The sequence below is a fragment of the Centroberyx gerrardi genome, chromosome 18 (genome assembly GCF_048128805.1).
Source record: "Centroberyx gerrardi isolate f3 chromosome 18, fCenGer3.hap1.cur.20231027, whole genome shotgun sequence".
Taxonomy (NCBI): Eukaryota; Metazoa; Chordata; class Actinopteri; order Beryciformes; family Berycidae; genus Centroberyx; species Centroberyx gerrardi.
In genome coordinates this window covers 1409376-1429579 of record NC_136014.1, presented here as the reverse complement: position 1 = coordinate 1429579, position 20204 = coordinate 1409376, and the positions used below count along the sequence as shown (strand labels likewise).

Here is a 20204-nt window from a genome sequence, read left to right as displayed (position 1 = left end):
CAAAACATATCTGGCATGGAGGGATCAAACTGTGTCTTCAAGGGAGGAAAGTTTCTCCCTTGCTTACTTTATAACACTATGATAACACTATGTATATATACAGTAGGCTCACATGTTATAAAGTCTACTCCTTTTTTGCCAATATTTTGAATTACACTTTATTGAGGAGGCGATTTGTCAACAGACTGTGATTGGTGGGTTCAGGGTCGATGCACAACTGGATTAGTCCACTTCTCTAGACATTGCAGAATGGAGACACATTCAAGTAGGTAGACCTAATTTAATGTACCAAAAATCAAAACCGCCCCATGACAAGTAGATCATGGAAAATTGAGTAACTTGTCCGAGGAACCCTCACTGATGTTCACACTAATAAGAACCAGGCAAATCTCTCTCACGCGTGCGATTGGATTAATTTTCATGTTCGCATAGTACATTTTTAATAGCAAAATGCGATAATATTGCTGCATTGTACAGCCCTGATTCACTGCGATTCTGTAAATTATCAACATTCAGCAAATTCTAGACTATGCCATTTACCGTAAATCCTCTAATAGTGGCCTGTAGTCAATTAAAAGCTGGGTCTCCGATAATGGCCGGGGGCGTGGTCGACACGAACAAATAAAGGCCAGCCTCAAATACAGGCCGGGGAAAAAAACAAAGGAAACAAGACTAGCCCTCGGCGCGCCAAAACCTCCAACGGCGATATGATATAACTGTATAGATTCTATTCTTAGCTTCAGTTAGCTTCAGCTTACATGCAAACAACGGTGGATACTGGTAAACTTCTGGTGCCTGTTTGTAACTGTAGTTTGTAGTAACGTACAAGTGCCACAAGATGGCTCGGCCGGCGGAAGTCTCTGGAGCATGCCGTCGTCGATTACCGTAATTATCGGTAATGCATTGCAGTAACAAAAAAACAGCTACCTAACGTACCCCAACAGAAGCAGATCAGAAAACAAGGAGGCTTCGTACTAAAATATGAGCAAATATACTTATCAAACAGAGGGAATTAGAAATAAAGGCCTGTCTCTAATATAAGCCTGCTTCCAATAAAGGCCTGGTACCCTCTGCAGTTGAGGTAAATAAAGGCCCGGGCCAATATTAGAGGATTTACGGTAGTTGGCTTGTCCGAACAGTCACCAACAGAGTTTGTAAAACGGAGTGTGATTGAGTCTGGGCAACGCAAAACAATTACGTTGTGAAAGCAGTTTGGAAGTAGTCTGTGTGTGAGTGGTCTCTGCCTAACTATGATGAATGAATGCATTGCAAAATACACTGGGATTGTGTTAGAATATCATGATTCTTACGATCTCTCTGTAAAGGCAGATCGTGGAGAAATTTTCACAGGTTATGATCTAAGATCGTCATATCGCCCACCTCTACTGCCCACTGTTTTTCTCAGTGGACACGCGGGCACTACTGGGGATAGATGCCCTGGCTCATCCAGTGTTCTCAATTAGAGTTGTTCCGATACCGATACCAGTATCGGAAATGCCTCCGATACAGCCTAAAATGCTGGATCGGGTATCGGCGAGTACGCGAGTCTATGCACCGATCCGATATCACGTCATTTATTAGCCCCGAAAAAAATCAACTTTAAAGTAGTTTCACCCAGATAAAACGGCCGTTTTCACAGAAATCAATTCTTCTTCGCCGCTCTAAAACAGTAGCCTACACAGCAAGTTGCGCTGTGCTGCCACTGGCAACTACTGTTTCATTTACGCTACACAGGCAAACAACAACACGTGCGGTGCTAGCGGAGAGTGTAACGTTAGTCAGAGCTAGCAAAATGTCAGCAATTTGGCAATATTTTACACTGGAAAATCCCACCAGTAAAACGGCAATGTGTACAGTATGCAAGGCTTTAGTTTCGAGGGGTGGCACTAGTGTTACCAATTTCAACACCAGCAATCTTATAAAGCTTTTGAAGACGCATCACGCGAAAGAGCACGATGAGTTCACCAAGGCAAAGGGGGAAAAAAAGGACGAACTGCAGCAGCAAACGTTGGAAACCGCATTCCAACGACGTGATAAATTCCACAAAGACAGCCCAAAAGCGACAAAGATAACCGACAAACTTGTCGAATTCATTGTTCTGGACGACCGACCCCTGTCGGTCGAAAATGTGGAATTTCGCCGCTCATTTGGAGCCACGGTACAGTTTGCCAGGTCGCAAATACATCTCCGAAACTGCCCTCCCCAAACTATACGAGACAGTGAGGGAACACATTTCATATAGGCTAAAAGACATGCAGGCGATTAGCTTTACAACTGACATTTGGAGCTCCGACGTGTGCCCAATGTCTTTGCTCAGTTTTGACTGCACAATAGGCGGACACGGATTCGACATTTGCTCTTCGAAGTGCGGTGCTGCAAGCAAACGAATTCCGTGGGTCACATACTGGCACATCAATTGCCGAAACAATTGAAGGGATGCTGGTAAAATTGAACATCCCCAAGTCCAACGTTCATGTTGTTTTGCGCAACAACGCAAGCAACATAAAGAAAGCGATGGACGTGTCGAGTTTGGGATGCTTCGCCCACTCAATCCAGCTGGTGGTGCACGAAAGGCTACTATCACAGCGAAGTGTGAGCGATGCGCTGGCGAATGGTAGAAAGATAGTTGGGCACTTTAAACACTTGCCACTGGCTACTACACGCCTGGAGGATATCCAGAAAGATTTCCAAATGCCCACCAAACGTCTGCACCAAGACGTGGCGACGAGGTGGAACAGCACGTTCTATATGGTGGAGAGTCTACTGGAGCAGAAGCGATCGATTTCATCATATGGAGCTGACCACGACCTGCCAGCGACCCTAACAGCCAACTAGTGGGCTTTGCTGGAGAAAACCTTCGCCGTTCTGGCACCATTTGAAGAACTGACCAGACAGATTAGCTCCTCCACCTCCTCTGCAGCTGAAGTTATCCCCTCGGTCACGGTGCTAAAACAGCTGCTTGCTCGGGAGAACCAGGAGGACACGGGTATAAAAACGATGAAAACTACCCTTCTAGAGTCTGTCAACAAAAGATTCAGAACCATCGAGGATGAGCCCTTGTATGCAGTTGCCACTCTCTTGGACCCGCGTTTCAAAGACAGGTATGTCTAATAGTATGCTTATTAAATGTAATAGTCCATATTATAAACAAAACTTAGAAATAGTGTTCTAGATATCTAGACATTGCATTGTTATTATTTTATGCACATGCATCATATGCATTACTATTGCATTAACCTATGTCTGTCACCATCAAGAGCTACTATGGAGGAGGTTGTTGTTTATTTTACACATTTATTTATTATGTTTTATTGTTATTTCAGATACTTCACAAGTGCAGACAGCATCAAGCATGCAAAGGATGCACTGACTCAAGAGGTGGAGAAGTGGAGGAGTCATTGAGGAGGACCACAACTGAGGCAGCAGAGCCAGCGCCGGAAAGGCCCTACGTATGGAAGCACAGCCAAGCAGCAGCAGCAGCAGCAGAAAGAGCAGCTTGAAGGGCCTGTTTGAGGAAATCCTGCAGGAGCATGATGAGGAACGTGGGGCGAGTAGCACAAGCACACAGGTTCAAATACAGACATATTTGACAGAGGAAACTATCCCGCGCTCAGACAGCCCATTCCAGTACTGGGGAGGCAACCAAGTTCGGTTTCCCACCCTAGCTGCCACTGCTGCAAAATTTCTCTGTGCTCCTTGTACCAGTGTGGATAGCGAGAGACTGTTCAGCACAGCCTCCAACATTGTTGATGCAAGGAGGAACAGGCTAGGAGGAGAGAGAGCAGAAATGCTCATCTTCTTGAAGAAGAACCTGCCATTGCTCTTGAAATTGTGAGCAATACTAAGTTGCTACTGCAATGTGTAGCCTACTTGTTTGAACTTATCTTTTGTTTACTGTGTAGCTGCTGCTCTTTTGTTTTACACTGTAATTGTAATTCTTGTTTATTTTTGAATGTTTAGTTTTTAAGTTGCTGTTGCACTACTGTTTTATACTGTTACTGTACTATTTAAATGTCTTATTTTACTAAATTGTGGCTGCACTTTAACAATTTATTAAAGGAATTGTTATTTATTCCTAGATTGATTTATTTATGTTCTTTTTCAGTTATGACTGACTGTCAAACTAGATAATAAAAGAAAGTTCTATGGCATTCATTCTCTGTATGTATTTGTTCATGTTTTACAAAGGGTTTAACCTGAGCCAGGCCATACAACAATGATAGCAATCATATCGCATCCATACAGGGTTAGTAGTATACAGCTGTTAAAAAATAATAATAATATACGTATATATATTTTTTTTAACGCACTGGTATCGGATCGGTACTCGGTATCGGCCGATACGCAAGTTCAGGTATTGGAATCGGTATCGGGAAGGGAAAAATGGTATCGGAACATCTCTATTCTCAATAAGTGCTCGCTGCCATCTAATTAGCCGTTAGTGCCACAACGTCAGCCGGCTAAATTTTTTTGTTAAATTGTTTTAAGTTGCGACATGTAACAAACGGATTATGATCGCACCATTACCATTATGTTGGATCTTCCACCAATCCCATATAATGTACTATGACAGACATTTGCTGGTCCCTCCTCTTGTGTTTAAGGCAATATTGCACTTAGTTCTAACATGGGGGTTATTCGGCACTTGACCACCATGAAAACCATAATATAAAGTACTCACCAAGATCGGATGTAGCTGGACGAGTTTGTAGCATTGGGATTTTTACTTCCCATTCATTTGAATTGAGGCCTCGAAAATAGCCTGAAAACTTACATTTACGTTTGTGAACATATTCAACAACTACTTTCAGTTTAAAAGAATTTCTAGTGAGAAATTAGCTCAATAATGCAGACCGATGTCCTAATAGGACAAAAGTTCTTTTTTTGTTTTTTTATTTTTTCACTTTAATGTTCGTTTCAGATGTGAAATTAGTGTTATATTTCATTCTCTGTGGCATTAAAAGCTATTGAGAAGTCTTAGATGTACCTTGATGAAACTTGCAGACATCCGTAAATTGATTGGAAGGTATTCCAAGCTACTTACATGATGGAAATAACTTTTTTATACACACCCCAAAGTGCCCCAGACATCCAGTTCTTTATTTAGCCTGCAGGGTGGGGCTAGGGCCATTTTCTGGGAGGTAATTCCACAGGTATGTTCCTAAACTAAGCACCGGTGTCCTTTGCTGCACACGGACAAGCAGAACGTCTGAAATTCTATCTTGACGTTGTAATTACAGTAACGTTGGCCTGAATCAATGCAATCAAAGTGTACCTTTTTTCCAAGGCGTAGTGACATGAGTAAGAAAGCATGAGTTAAATGTAAACTAGAAAAATAAAATATAACACACACGCACAAATGCATTACTCCCCCTGAAGTTCCAAGTCCATAGAAAAAAGTTAATTCATTCCTGCACACATATGATCACCTCTGTATTAGTTTATTTTTCGTAAGGCCTTTCTCAATTGTATGGACTTGAATGTAAATAAGGTCTGAAAGGCATATTTCTTTCTCTGCTGTATGCTGTTACTATCTGCTGATGCAATGAGCTAATTTCCACATGGAAATCATTAGTTTCATCTTGAAAATGGCTGAGTGATTTAGATTGAGCTCTCTAAGAGCCGTCTACTGACACTGATGAATGAAGGAGTGCTGCATTGTCTTGAGGTTAATTTATCCTTTCCTTTGTCATGAGAACAAAGAAGCTGTGGATGAATAGATGGAGATGGATAGATGGAGTCTGTAAAAGATTACTGGTAGATGACATCTTCCATTCGATGTCTTTTGTCCTGCTCTGTCTGTCTGCTTTATGTCACATATCTGATTGCTCATTTCAGGCAAAACCACTTTGTCTTTATGTTTGCTCTAAAAATATATTTTTTTCCTCCATCTTTCCTCCAGACATCAGTGCTGTGCAAGGCAGCAGTGCATGCCGGGGTGATCCAGGACAAGAAGGGAGGGTGGGTTTCAGTAGAGAGTCGTAAAGGCTTAAGCCATTACCCAGCCTCCAGGGCCAATGGAGTCCAGTCCAAACAGTGAGTACTGACTAGTTTAAGTAATCTTATAGACTTGTCTATCAATTTGACAGTAAGAGGAGGTAAAAATGGCTCAGGACTTAATAAGTATGATTGCTGGTCTATATTGGCAAGCCCAATAAATAGGGTTGTTGATGGAGAAATGTGTACCATGAATGACCCAGACAACACCGGGGAAGCCCACTCTATCCATAAATACTGTTTTGTTGGTTCGCAACATGCACACGTCCAGTGGGGATAAAATAAATTGCCTCACAATATGAGGCTGTGAATGAGCTCTAATGAAATCAAGATCAATCACAACATCATCCCCTAATCTGTAGCACTGTATTAACTCACTGTCATTCAGCGTTTGGAGAACATTTCTCTTGCCTCCACCTCTTGCAGCAATTTTGTCCTCTGCTTAAGAAAATCCTAAAAGTCCTCCTTCCTACTCTTAACAGTTTTTCACCTTAAGAGTTGTCTTAAGGGCTAAGATGCTTCATAAATAGCATTTATCTTTTTAATTTAATCTTATTTTTAAAGGGAAATTCTTAGAAAATGTCATAATGCTAAGAATTTTCTTCACCACGAGGACCCACTCATAGTACAAGGAAGCTTTGTGAATACAACTCTAGGTGTTTAGAACAGCAAATCTAAAAGCTTTCATGAACTGGCTATAGGTTGAATCACTAGTGTTACACTTGTGTTACATCAATCACTGATAGAGAGTAGCAAAACGGGAAAACTTACACACACATAGTTACAAACTCTACTTTATTCTGTCGATGTTACACCGAACGGCCAGATTTTTGTTTTTGCCTGAGTAGTGGGGGAGATTTGAAACCTATCCACCAAATTTGATTACAGTCTGGGCTTACAGTCTCTGAAATCCAGATCGTTTTAAGGCAGAAGAGGAAGAAGAATGCTAACAAAGACAATATGGTTCCAGCACCTGCGGTGCTCCTAATAAAACACATTTGTGCACACTCTGATCACAGTCTGATCAAAATGTCTCATTAGAATCAATTCAGGTTAAGGGCTTCCCATAGACAGCTATTGTAGTATTGTTCAATTAATTAAATATGTATATATATATTAATTAATAAATATGTAATCAATCAAACTGCAATGAAAGTAAAATATTGGACCCATATATCGGTCTAACACTGGATGACACTGACTGGACCGTATCCCATTTTTAGTAAATGGAAAATATTGGCCACAACTATCTACATACAGTATATTTGTATAGCGTGTTTGTGTTGCAGAATGTACAGTATTAAATGACATAACAGCAGGTTGTGGGTGCAGACAGAGGAAGAGGCTGTGGGGATCTCTGGGACAGCCCTTTGCGAGCACAATGGCTATTGACTGTGCATTAACAGAACTACCATTTATCACAACGATGGTGATTAGTGAGGCTACCAGACTGACTTTGATGGATAATATGCCACTCTCCCATTCTTCTCTTTCAGCGGCTCTTTATCTGACAGCCTCTTCACATTCATCTCCAATGGTAAGAATGCTTTCATCATCCTTCACAACTAAATGAATGCTCTGGAGCTTGTGGGATGATATCTTCACCTTCTTAACCTTATGAACCAACACAGAGAAATGAGATCTAGATCACATCAGTTCATTAAATAACTTAATGATGTTTTTGACTCTGGCTGGATTTAGTATTTGATGAAGTATTCCAATTTAAAATTATTATGAAATTAAAATGAAATTAAACATTTGCTTACAGGTGTGGGAAGTCAGTGTAAATTATGAGTGGTAGAAGCATGGGAAACTCTTAATCTTTGGTTTGTTTCCAAGAGTTGGTCTCAGCCTGGTATTGCTACCTGTAGGGACTAGCTTTGACACACACACACACACACACACACACACACAAACACACAGTTTCACCCTGCTATTCAGTTTTACCTGTGTGGACAAGCTCACCAGTGTTGGGGAAGCTACTTTTAAAGTCTACTATTACAAGCAACAGTTACTTCCCACTGGAACATGTTGACTCACAGCAAAGCTACCCTAAAGGGAAATAAAGTTTTGTTAACTTAAGTTACTTAAAGTAGTTCAAACTACTTTATAAAAATCATATCTATAGCTGCAATGTCTGCAGTATGTCTGATAAAATCACTGCAAAAATACCACTGAACATAGGCAGCAGCTTATCACAGTCAGAGAAACCTGCAATTCCTTTTTAATATAAATTCAATAGACTACTAAAAATACTACCCACATTTGATTTTAGTTGAACTAGTTTCATTTCTAACCATGTGTTCACACTGCGAGCAACTTGGTTGATGGGTTGCTCTATTTTAAGTGATTGTGGGTGGTGCCAGAGGTTCAGATTGCATCTATGTAATGGTCTTGTGCAGCTACAAAGTATAGTTGATATCAAAATTAACCTTAATTAACTCGGTATAAACACTGTCACCGTTATCCATACCTGCAGTTAAATACCTGAAGGCGTCCTGAAAGGACAGTTCCGGGAGTTCATGTGCAGACCTCAGTGGTGTCAGCGGTGTTGATGGTATAGAGTATGGGTCACATTCTCCAAGGACCACAATCTTTTTGGAATATTTTTCTCGTTCATGTAATGAGAGGTGAGACGTAGCACTGTCCATGGTTGTAGCTGTCACTGTTTGAGCCATCAATATGGCGGCAATAACTATCCGGGCATGATTAGGTCATGATTGGTCATGATTAGGTCAAGAACTGTTTGATAAAACAGTTTTTCCCTGTGACAGTAGTATTGAAAGCTCTCACTCGTTTTGAGGAGTCCATACATGCTACAGTTTCCCTGCAGTCTTTGCAGGGAAAGAAACCAGGAGTAGGTGCATCTCCTGCCTTTAAGGGAAAATATATGTATTTGCTCTGACCAGATAGTGCAGAATTTCTTTGTCACTTGTAAATAAATATGTCTGTGTAAGTTCATTTTCAAAACATCTAGGTGATAGAAAGTTTAAAAAGGATTTGTTATTATACACTGGACTACTGTAGTTTGTAGTCCAGTGTTTTAAAATAAATCCTTTTTAAACATTGTAAATAAATACTTTTCTTGCATGGGTTCTCTATTTTATCAGTGTGGGTTAATTCAGTGGGTTAATTTTCCCTATCAAACTGCACCATATCCATCATATCAGAGGTGGACAATACCAACTGGACCAGATTAGGCTTGGACCGATATCGAATATCGTGATATTTTTAGTGAATATCACTGTATTTCCCGTGATATAGAAATATCAATTTTCCCCACCCCTCCCGGCCATGGCACCATGTCTTGCTTAGATCACAATTGTACAGGCTTTTAAATTTATATACCTATAATCTACTAGTGGTAGGATAGTAAAAAAAAATAATAATAATAATCATATTTAAAGTGTATTTTTAATTCAAGTGGGTTCCCTTTTCCGCAATCAGCCTGTTTTTCTGGAAATGGCAGGAATGAGCAAATTATATCAAATGGCTATTGTTTCCTCCAGTGCTTGAATAGTAAGATCAAATTTCTAGGCTGTTAATAAAAATAATAATAATTATTATTATAGCCCAGAAATTTGATGGAATTTGGAAGAAATAAAATGAAATACCCCCCTAAAAAAAAAAATGGGGGAAAACATTTTTTTTTTAAATTATATCGTATATCACGATATTTTGGCGGAACAGTATCGCAATATAAAATTTTGAATATCACCCAAGCCTAGACCAGATCATATTTTTAATAAACGGCCAATATTGATCCCAGATATCAGTCTAACTATTCTGTCCTGCTGTCCATGCCTCTGTCATCAGAGTGTCAGAACCAGTCAGTGCTGAGGCCTGCAGCCATCACTGCCAGTTCATGGTGGCATCAGGGTGTGGAGGCGAGGCCACCCAACAGCAGCACCCACATCCAGGCCCAGGACCGAGGCCAGGCCCAGGCGCTGGCTGAGCCCAGAACTTCTACCCCAACCTGGGTGGCTGAACAGAATGGGAGCATGCAATGGCTGCAGCTGGACCTGGGAGAGAAGAAGAAGATCATTGGTAATGGATTGTATGCTGTCACATAGAAGCACAGAACACATACACACATATTATTGACATAGACAGTGTCCAAGCTGTATTTATTTTAGTCAATTTATTGTCATTTTTTAGAATGATTAAAACCCAGGCATTTAAAAGCAGAATATTTAGACACTGCATTTAGAGTGTTGGAGAAATGTACAGTAATTGTTCAATTTCAGTGCTCAGTGTGGGCTCTTGGCCTTTCAAGTGTAAAGGAGGGAATCAGGTATAGATTGGAATGGATTTATCTTGAAAGAGAAAGCTCTGTTCTGTGTTATGTGTGAGCATGGCTGTTGGTGTAACACTGCATGGCCACTAGTGGTAATGTCAGGTCTTTCTTATCGTCATAAAATTGTGGATTTGATGTTTACTACAAATACCAAACTTTTGTTATGCACAGAATCAGATAAATTATGGTACCATGAATAATAATGAATAGAGAGTTTCTGAGCTTTAAGAGACTGAAATTCATTTAAAATAAGACAGAGATTTTATAGAATGATGGGTGGAAATTTTTCTCCCATAAGTCCTAATAAAATGTTGTTACTGCTCACCAGACCAATTTCATAGGCATTTCCATGCTTTTTGCTGACTTGACATGTACCATAACCACTCCTGAACATCATAGTGGAGAGGAGATTGTACAGATTGGAGAGAATATGGAGAAATTGAAATATTGGTGTTTTGTGTTGTTTGTGTCCCTCTTCCTGATGTCCAGTTGGTAGAGATTCACAAATGATTCAATACATTTACAAATGTATATAATTCTTAGCTAGGTGGATGACCGTGCTTGTTGAAATCCTCCCTAGGTATCGTGACCGCGGGTTCTACATGGCTTCAGATGGACTACTATGTTAGAAGTTACAGGATAGAAGTAAAGGAGAAGAGCCGCTGGAGAGCCTATGCTCCAATCAACGCAACAGACTATCAGGTCAGCTCATCATCACTGCTCATCACTGTCATGACGTGATGCGCAGCGTTTGAGATCACTTTAAAATGTACACTGTAGTGTAGAAAATTCCAGGAGGCACCATTGCCATGACATCACTTTCACAGTGGTTTAAATCGTCTGGTCCTTCTAACAATTAGTCCAGCAGAGATTGAACCTCTTGACCCTGTCTGCATGCTTTATTCTTATGCTTTATTTATATGTAACTCCCTTTCTGGAGGAGTGAGTCGTTTGTGTAAATGGAGAGGTGTACATAAAAAAGTGGCCACTGAGTGTAGGTGGTCAGTGTGTGCGTAAGCACTGGGTTGTATACAGGAAGAACAAGTAGTAGCGGGAAATGAAAGAACAGATGGAGGAAGCATTCATTTCTTTGTGTGATATAGAGTGAATGTCTCTCACTCTCTCTCTCTCTCACTCTCTCTCTCTCTCATCTATCCTCAGGTACTGGAGGGGAACCAGGACAGCATTCAGCAGAGCAAGACCAGCCTCCATCCTCCCATCGTGGCTCGCTTCCTCCGCCTCATCCCTCTGTCCTGGAACCAGGGCATCGCTATGGCCGTCCAGCTACTGGGCTGTCCTCACATCAGAGGTAGGCTTCCACCGATATTGGTTTTTGAAGGCCAATACCGATCCCAATATTTATGTATTGAAGGCCCCAGTAGCTGATATTTTGTGCCAATATTCAATATTTTTAAATTTGACCATTTTCATGCCAAAACATTCCAAGTATTCAGTGTTTGCCCCAGTGTTTATTCTTGTCAGAGCGAGAAACAGTATTTAGACCATGGGATATGAAAACTCTGTATTGAAACATAGACAAATGAAATTCTTGGCCATACAAATTTGATTAGGTGTTAAACAGATAGGTTTTTGTACATCTTCCTTTTGGCATTCTTCATTCTAACCAGTTTTTGTCATTTAAATATTGATGTCTGCTTGTTTCAAACGCATTGCATTTCATGTGCTGAAATAGGGAACAATGATAAAATAACTGAAACACTTAATATAATAATTTAAAATAAAATAATTTTTCCACTTTGGGTACTGGACTTATTTCAGACATTTTCTACTTCATGTACAATTGCATCTATCACCAAATGATCACTTTGATTAAATATATCTCCCAAGCATCTCAGCAGCCCACTACATCATTTACTCCAGCCTACATAAGAATTTAAAGTCTCACTTTTCAATATAAAACCCATATTGTCAAATGTACATTACAAATGGCCAACCTATTAATCTCGTCACTCAGTAGTCATTATGTTATCCAAGACTGTAAACAAATGACTTGTACCCACTTTGTCATTTTAGTTAAGTGGTGTTGTGTTATCTGTATCCATGGCTGTCAGAGAAAAACACATTATTTCATTACATTACTAGCCAAGATGCTCACAAATGGATAGCATGGAACTGGAGCTTAGTTAGTTTTCATTTGTTAAACTTCCAGGTTATGTTCTTATTCTTTCCTTTGTTCTGATAGTATATTCTCATCCTGCTTCCTCTCTCCAGTCAACGCGTCGTCTCAGCTGACTGAGACTCCGCCCACCCAGCCCAGACCAATGGTGAACCAGGGGATCACCCAGCCTGTGGCCTCACATGATGACCTAGGTGTGTAGGTGTGTGTGTGTGTGCCAGCTAGAATGAAAATCAGCAGCACTCGTGTCCCACGGACCAGAGTCTGTAACCACTGGTCTAATAGCCATGGCTGACCTTCCCTATCTTTCTCTCCCCACAGTGAAGCTCGCCATCATCATCGTTCCCACAGTCCTGTCACTGCTGCTCCTGCTGACTGGCATCTGTGTGTTCAAGATGCTGCACAAGTACGTCTGCAAGGACACACACACACATACACTTGGTGTTTGAAGTATGCATTGCTGTCTAAGCCCAATTATGTGTCTGTCTGTCTGTCCAGGAGGCAGACTAAGGATCAGTCTTATGGTTCATCTGAAGAGGAGAAAACAGGTTAGTAAAGGACCGTCAGGAAACAAAGACAACACAAATGTCTTCAAATAAGGGCGAATAGATAATGACAGAATTTTCATTTTTGGGTGAACTATTCTTTTAAACTACCTATTTATAGTTTCACAAGTTTCGTTCACTTTCCTTCTTTGCATTTTTAAATTGGTCTTAAATTAAAATTATACCTGCCGATGATTTTATGAATAGACTCCAGTCGTGTTTCAATAACACGAGGTACGTACGTGTGTGTGTGTGTGTGTGTGGTAACAGACAGTCAGGCCTGATGATCCTGTCTGAAGGAGACTGGTACTGCAGGTCTGAAAAACCTGACCAGATCCTGTCTGTCTGTCTTTATTTGGTGGTTTGATATTTTCCTCTGCCAGTCTACCTCATCAGGTTGCTCAACTCTTTTCTTCTACTCTACCCTCCTTCATTCTAATTAACCTGTTGTTTTGTCTCACCGGTGTCGGTCCAGGTTGCTGGAAGCAGATGAAGCAGCCATTTGCCAGACACCAGTCCACTGAGTTCACCATCAGCTACAGCTCTGAGAAAGATCCCATGCACAAACTGGACTTTACCAGCACTATGGCAGGTTAGGACCATTGCACACACACATACACACACACAACCTCTGGCCTCATATATTAAAAATTGCTTTTGTTGTACCATTTTTTGCTATGAAATTGTGTTTATTGGATTTTCTAAAGTTGCTAACAATCCATAAGGCACTCTTAAGTTCTGTAAAATTTCAAATGCTATTGCCTTGTGTTTTTTTAAATATTTTCTCTGTAAAGCACTGTTTTAGTTCAAGGCACTTATTGAAAAAATGTCATATGACTTAAGTAAGATTTTTACTGCCTCATAGCACAAAATTAACATAATATATCTGTGGGGGTTGATAGGGTTGTTGATCAATACCAATGGCTCAACGATTTGGCCTGCTTGGCCAGCGGCTGTGATTTCTGCCTTTCAAAACTCACTTTCCAGCCCACACTGTGTTTTGGAACAAAAACTCCCCGCCCATTTCCATTTTAAGACACTCGCAATCCAACACATTTCAGCTTCGAAAGCTAAAAAGCCTCATTCTCGTGACAAAAATGCAAATGAACACTACTACAAAGTAGTAGTATTATTACAGTATTTTGCATGGTGATATACTCTTCCCTAGACATTTCTGTTGGATCTCTGCTTTAATTAACTAGCTTACTCCTCTCTGAAAATGTGAATTTATTGTTTGTTAATTACAGGGCACTGTAGCTCACGGGGGTGGGAGGGGGCGATGACACCTGGCCGCTAAAATATGATATTACAACAGGGGTCAGTGCTGTACGGGAGGCAGGATTGTACCACGTGTGTGTTTACATTAGGGGGACATTTGTGAACAGGGGGACAATCCTGCGTGGAACATCAGCTACACTATGCTATATTGCTAACTGTCTCTCATTAGTCTAGCTCTTATCTTGTTATTATGTTCTATTTTAATTCCTGTTATGTACTATTTCAAGATTTAGTTGTGTTTTATTTCTAGTTCCAACTTCCCATTACGTTAGATTTCTTGTTCCTCTTATGTTCTAGGTGTATTATTATAACTCAGTTGTTGTTCTGCCCTTCAGAGTACCAGCAGCCTTTAATGATCGGCATGGGAACCGTATCCAGGAAGGGCTCAACCTTCCGGCCCATGGACGCCGACACCAAGGACGACGCTACTGACCCAGCAACACACTACGACTACCTCCACACGGCCAATCAGTATGCACTTCCCCTGACCAACCAGGAGCCAGAATACGCCACCCCAATCGTGGAACGCCATGCCTTTCGAAAGGACAACTTCCTGTCCGATCCAGGAAATTACAGTGTGCCAGGGGTGGTGCTGAGCAGGGGGTCAGAGGGTGCCTACAGGAACCCTGGGGCGGGGGGGTCCGGGGACTACCAGACCCCCCAGGTTAAAAACTCAGACAGGGTGGAGGTGGGGTACGACTGCCCCAAGGCGTCCCAGAGCCACAGCCAGGCCCAGAGACCCCATGACAGGCATTCAGACTACCAGCAGCCCCAGGCCAAAGCGTCAGTTCTAGATAGCTACTCCACACCAAAAGACTGCAGCAGAAGCCCAGAGGATGTACTTCAGCCCTGAGGATGGCTCACCAGGTGAACCTAAACTCTACAGACTTCATGCTGGATATCATCCTCACTCCTAGAGGGATCACTGACTGTTGGGATCTATTCATCAAGTCTGGACTCATGGTTGGAATTATCTGTGAATGAGGTCTACGAGATGTCGAAGTCCCAGAGATTAACCCTGAGATCCAGAGATCTGGGTTGTTGACTAATCTGTGATTTATCATGTGGTCGTCAATCTATGACAATCTCTAGTCTCAGAGATTGTGCGTGAGAGAAGATGAGTTACCAAGGATCTTTCACTCCTTTTAAAGGAAAAATCCACCCTGAAACACTTCAACACTGGTAAAAAAGCACAGCTATTGGCGTGTACCTTGCATTTCTGAGCCTGTTTTGTCGTTTGGCAGGGTATTTTTCTTATTCCCCCTGCTTCCCCCTGGCCAAATGTTTGAAACAAGTTTGAAAGCAGAATTTTTTTTCAGCTATCTAAAACATCAACGGTAAGCATCAGGTTTTGGTGTCAGTCCCTCAGGATCAAAGAGTGAAGGCTTCTTGCTAGAGCCGGCACTTTGCACTAATGGTCAACAATCATCACTACGGAGAAATCCTTCATAGAAGAGGCAGAGAGAGACCAATTTCTTCACCGCCAGTAGCCTCAATAGATCAGAATGCAACACAGCAACAAAACATGTTGTGGCTTTGCAATTTGGCTTTTTTGTAATTTGAACAACTAGCTACGGCACACCATGGCATTGTTTTCTCTCACTTTCTGAACTGTAAAAACTATCGCTATCACTATCTTCTTTTTTAGGGGGGTTGTCAGGCATTCTGGAAAACGGGAACTCACTAACTGAGGTAAAAGTAGACAAGGCAGGTTGAGGGAAAGTGGGTACGCCAAAAACGTAAATCACAACACATCAGACAATATCTAATAGTGTAAGAGGGTGGATGTTTCCTTTTTGAGGAGATGAGTTACAGAGGATCGTTCACTCCCTTAAATTGTTAAATTATTCTTTATGGATTGTTTGTCTGGAGACTGGTGTGCTTTTCTGTATATTTTGACAGAAATTTGCATATATTTTGCTAGTTGTTTTGAACTTGTAAGACTGCAGGACTTGAATGTCCTTCATCCCAATACTGATAAAAAAAAAAAACTATTTTAACTTGTTACTGTTTCTGAGAGGGTTGTGTGGATTGGTGCTATCCATAATAGATAAGGCATCTCAACCTCTTTGTTCAGCCAGATTGTGAACAGGACTAACCAAGGCATAGATCAATGGTTCAGACTTATCATTGTGACTCTTGAGCTCTTCATACATTGAAATGTCTCTACGCACACAATACTCTATACTTTAAATTCTTCATACAGTCACAATATCTACAAAAATCAACAAAAATCTTGCATCTAATGTGTCTCAAATCCAGGTTTGACCATGCAATGTCAGGTTTCTTTCAGGTTTGAGCTGAGCATAAATTCCTGAAATTCTCATCCTCAGCAATAAGAAAAAAGTGGTTTTACATGTAGTTTATTTAAAAGGTTATGTAGCTTCATCATTTTCAAACTTTTTCAGTTTGCAGTTGAAACGAAAGTGAGTGAAGGTTTGTGTGCAAAGGATTGTAGCAACTGGTAATGTAATAACTGCCACATAATGTAATAACTTGTCAAAATTTAAAATAAATATACCTCTAAATGGGTTGGACATGTAATAATGCCTGTTACTGTAATAAATTGCAAGATAATGGAATAAGATCACATTATTACATTAACCAGTAATCAGGGGTGTAACATAGTTTTAACAGATGATGTAATTACATTGATTATGTAAAAACTTGAGTTATTATATTCTTCTTTTCTTACAAGAATTATTATAGTAGTCAATATTATTATTTTGACAAGTTTTACATTAACTGACTGCTACTACATTATCATTTTCTACAAGGATTAAACTGAATTATCTAGGCTTTGGATGTATCCCCATTACTGGACATTTAACTGGGCTAATGTCAATGAGTACTGTACTGTCAAGTTCCTGTTTTAATGGATCTTAATTTAAAACCATGTGAAATGGTATTGTTGCAAAAGTCTTATTTCACTTTGTGTCATGTTTATTTCATTATATAACTCTTGGTGTGTACATACTGTGCATAGGCTGTATATAGTTTAACAATCTGGGAGAGCGGACGGCAGTGTGGTCCTGTTTATTCCCATATTATGTTATAGTGGACAGACTGTATGCTGTGAAACTATCATACATACAGTTTCCACTACATTCCACTACATCCATTCAGCAGCGATCACCACCACAGCAGAAGATTTGCCCTACTGCTCGAGAAACACTGGAAAATTCATCTTTTGACTCTTATAGCTCATGTAAAACAAATATACAGCAATTACAGGACAATAATGTCACTAGACCAATATATCAGTTTGCCTTTGAGAGTGCGTTCACTCCAAGCATGTTTGGAGCAGTTTATTCAAACTCTGGAGAGTTTCCTCCTATAGTTCGGTTTGTCCGGCCATGTGAGAACAATACCATTTGAACTCGGATGGCGCCAAATATCTGCACCAAGATGCCTGAAAATGCATGTCTCGGTCCTCTTCCAGTGCGGTTCATTAGGAGTGACAACATAAAGACTGCAAGAACTGTGATTGGCCCGCTTCATGTTTCCTCCTACCTGTATCCGGTTCATGTCCGCCGATGCCAAAGACAATGGAGTAGATCGAAGAGAGACTACCTGAGGAGGTGCGCAAATATATGAATTTGTAGGAAAACCTCATCTCACTACTACTTCTGCTGATATTACTTGCGTGCTTCTGCTTTGACGCAGAAGCATAAAGGGCAAGTTATATTTCTGTGTCGTAGCTATGCTAGTAAGATACGGCAGCAGCCTCTGCAGGCTACGCTGGCACCGCAAGGACCTACGGCGGAGCTTCGACGCAGTGGTATAAATTACCCTTAAGTTGTAACCAGCTACAGGAATTTACCCCAAAACGCATGGGATTATGGGTAGAGACGGATGTGGACATGCCTACTAGCAAAGCAAAATGAAGTCTGGGCCAATGCTCATATGCAGCTATTTCTTCATGTGTTCTTACCTGGTACGAACACCAGAGAAGAAGAGCATAGGCAAGTCCATCATGCTTAGCTAAAGTTATAGGGACCTGGCGGGGTGACAGGTTACCAAAACTCTGTCTAATAACCAAGCTACTAGTACTAGCACTACACATGCATGCATACTTGTGTGGAATCTGATCAAAATGTCTGAGAATCAATTCAGTAGTAGTAGTACTGATCAGTTCTACAATAAATATGCAATCAAACTGCATCATATCCATCATATCAGAGGTGGATGAGACTGACTGGACCAGATCCCATTTCCCATTTAATAAAAAATAATATCACACCCATATCTCTGAATAACCGTAATTATATTATACAGTATATAGTCATTGTAAAATGCTAGGTAGGAAAGTAGGAGTGAAAGAGGAACTGAGGTTAGCTAAACTTTTACCCTTTAGAAAGTTTGGAAACCGCATGTAGCAGCCTCCACTTCCACCTCTCTCTCTCTCTCTCTCTCTCTCTCTCTCTCTCTCTCTCTCTCTCACACACACAGTCAGTCAGTGTGTTGAGGAATGTGACAGTGTGGTGTCGGTGGGTGATCGAGCAGCTGTAACCTCCTCGCCTCACCATATGTGTGTGTGCATTAGCGGAGACTGTCTTCATAAGTGTAACAGTATAACTGTGAGCTATGAGCTGAACTATGGGCTGTGGCTGTAGTGATTCTATGGGTGACATCCTGCACGTCCACCTCTTCACACTGGAGTGGAGATTCCAGTTCACACCTAAGATCCCTCTCTCTGTCTCTGTCTCTCTCCCTCTTTTTCTCCCCCTCCCTTCCTTCCCTCCTCCTGGCTATGTAGCTCATCCAGCTACATTCCTGTCATGTCTCTTCTTGTATCAGTATTACACCGCTGTCTGAAGACTCTAAAATCCTCAAGTGAACATCAGCAGAGTCAAATATCTGTGTCCTGATACCGGACATTATCACAGTGTGATTTAGCTGATCTGAAAAGGCAGACAGTTTGATAAAGCTAATTTTCTATTTTGTCTGTTGATCTGCAAATACTTCCCATTTGACTTTTACCTGGTGAAGTTTGTTGAGAAATTATCTCTAAGCTTCTACTGCCTCCTAGTGGGGAGGAACTGATACACTTGTTGCTATCTCCAGCCAGTGAAGGCAAGGCATGGAGAACCAAATGTGATATTTATGAAATAAATAAATGTTATGGTCCACCATGAAACTCAATATTCAAATACCATTGGTAAATGCTAAATGCTATATTATTTACAATTTAGACATTTAGTAGACACATTAACACATTAACAGGGTAAGTATGAAAACAAAAAGTGCTACAACATTAAACAAGAACGTAAAAAATCACTCCTATCAGCAGTTATGTCAATAAGCAAGTGTAAGTATGATAATCTAATAACATAACAACAACTAAGTGCCAATGCAACATCTTGGGTCGAAATCGGCCTGGAAAATCCCATCTCTCCCATCCAGGGGTGGACTTAGTGATTTTGGGGCCCTAGGCAAAGACAAGTATGGGGCCCCCTGAATCCCAACTCTCTTGCTTTTTAATCCATCCTTTCTATATATAGACTTGGGTAGCTTCGCTTATTTTATTTTTCCCATGGCGCAGCCGAGGGCATAACGCAGCAAATTCAGGTCAGGCAGTCAGTCAGTCAGTCAGTCAGGTAACGATTAGTGAGATATCGCCTCGTGAGATGGCCTCTAGAGGGCGTCTTTGACTAAGAGATGGCCTCTCACCTATGGGCTAAATGCCACATTCAGGGGCGAATTCACAAAAGGATTGCGCGGCTTTTGCTGACGCTAAACCTGTGCAAATAAGACAAAAAGAAACCATGTAATTCACAAAGCACACGCAAAGGGTGAAACGCACCACTAACTGCGCCACCACGCAAATAGCGTCTCGGTGCTCCTGTGCTATTTGCACGTATTTAAATTAGGTAATATGCATACATTTGGCGCAAAATTGGCCCCTTTCTATGCAAATGAGCCTCATTGCAAAAACAGTCCAATTCAC

At 40.9% G+C, this 20204-nt stretch overlaps 1 protein-coding gene across 2 annotated transcripts in view; it reads left to right on the top strand.

Annotated features, from left to right (window-relative positions):
* dcbld1 (discoidin, CUB and LCCL domain containing 1) overlaps window positions 1–17173 on the top strand; it is a 47233-nt gene extending 30060 nt beyond the window's left edge. Inside the window, exons 6-15 of one of the 2 annotated variants that reach the window (XM_078289941.1) lie at window positions 5903–6036; window positions 7512–7534; window positions 9814–10044; window positions 10875–10996; window positions 11456–11603; window positions 12527–12625; window positions 12753–12837; window positions 12930–12979; window positions 13452–13568; window positions 14590–17173. In XM_078289941.1, the coding sequence (XP_078146067.1) occupies window positions 5903–6036; window positions 7512–7534; window positions 9814–10044; window positions 10875–10996; window positions 11456–11603; window positions 12527–12625; window positions 12753–12837; window positions 12930–12979; window positions 13452–13568; window positions 14590–15107 (1527 nt within the window). In that variant the 3' untranslated portion in view covers window positions 15108–17173. Of the gene's footprint in view, window positions 1–5902; window positions 6037–7493; window positions 7535–9813; window positions 10045–10874; window positions 10997–11455; window positions 11604–12526; window positions 12626–12752; window positions 12838–12929; window positions 12980–13451; window positions 13569–14589 lie in introns of both variants that reach the window. The other variant, XM_071899459.2, reaches the window with a different exon arrangement.
* Window positions 17174–20204: the final 3031 nt, after the last annotated feature.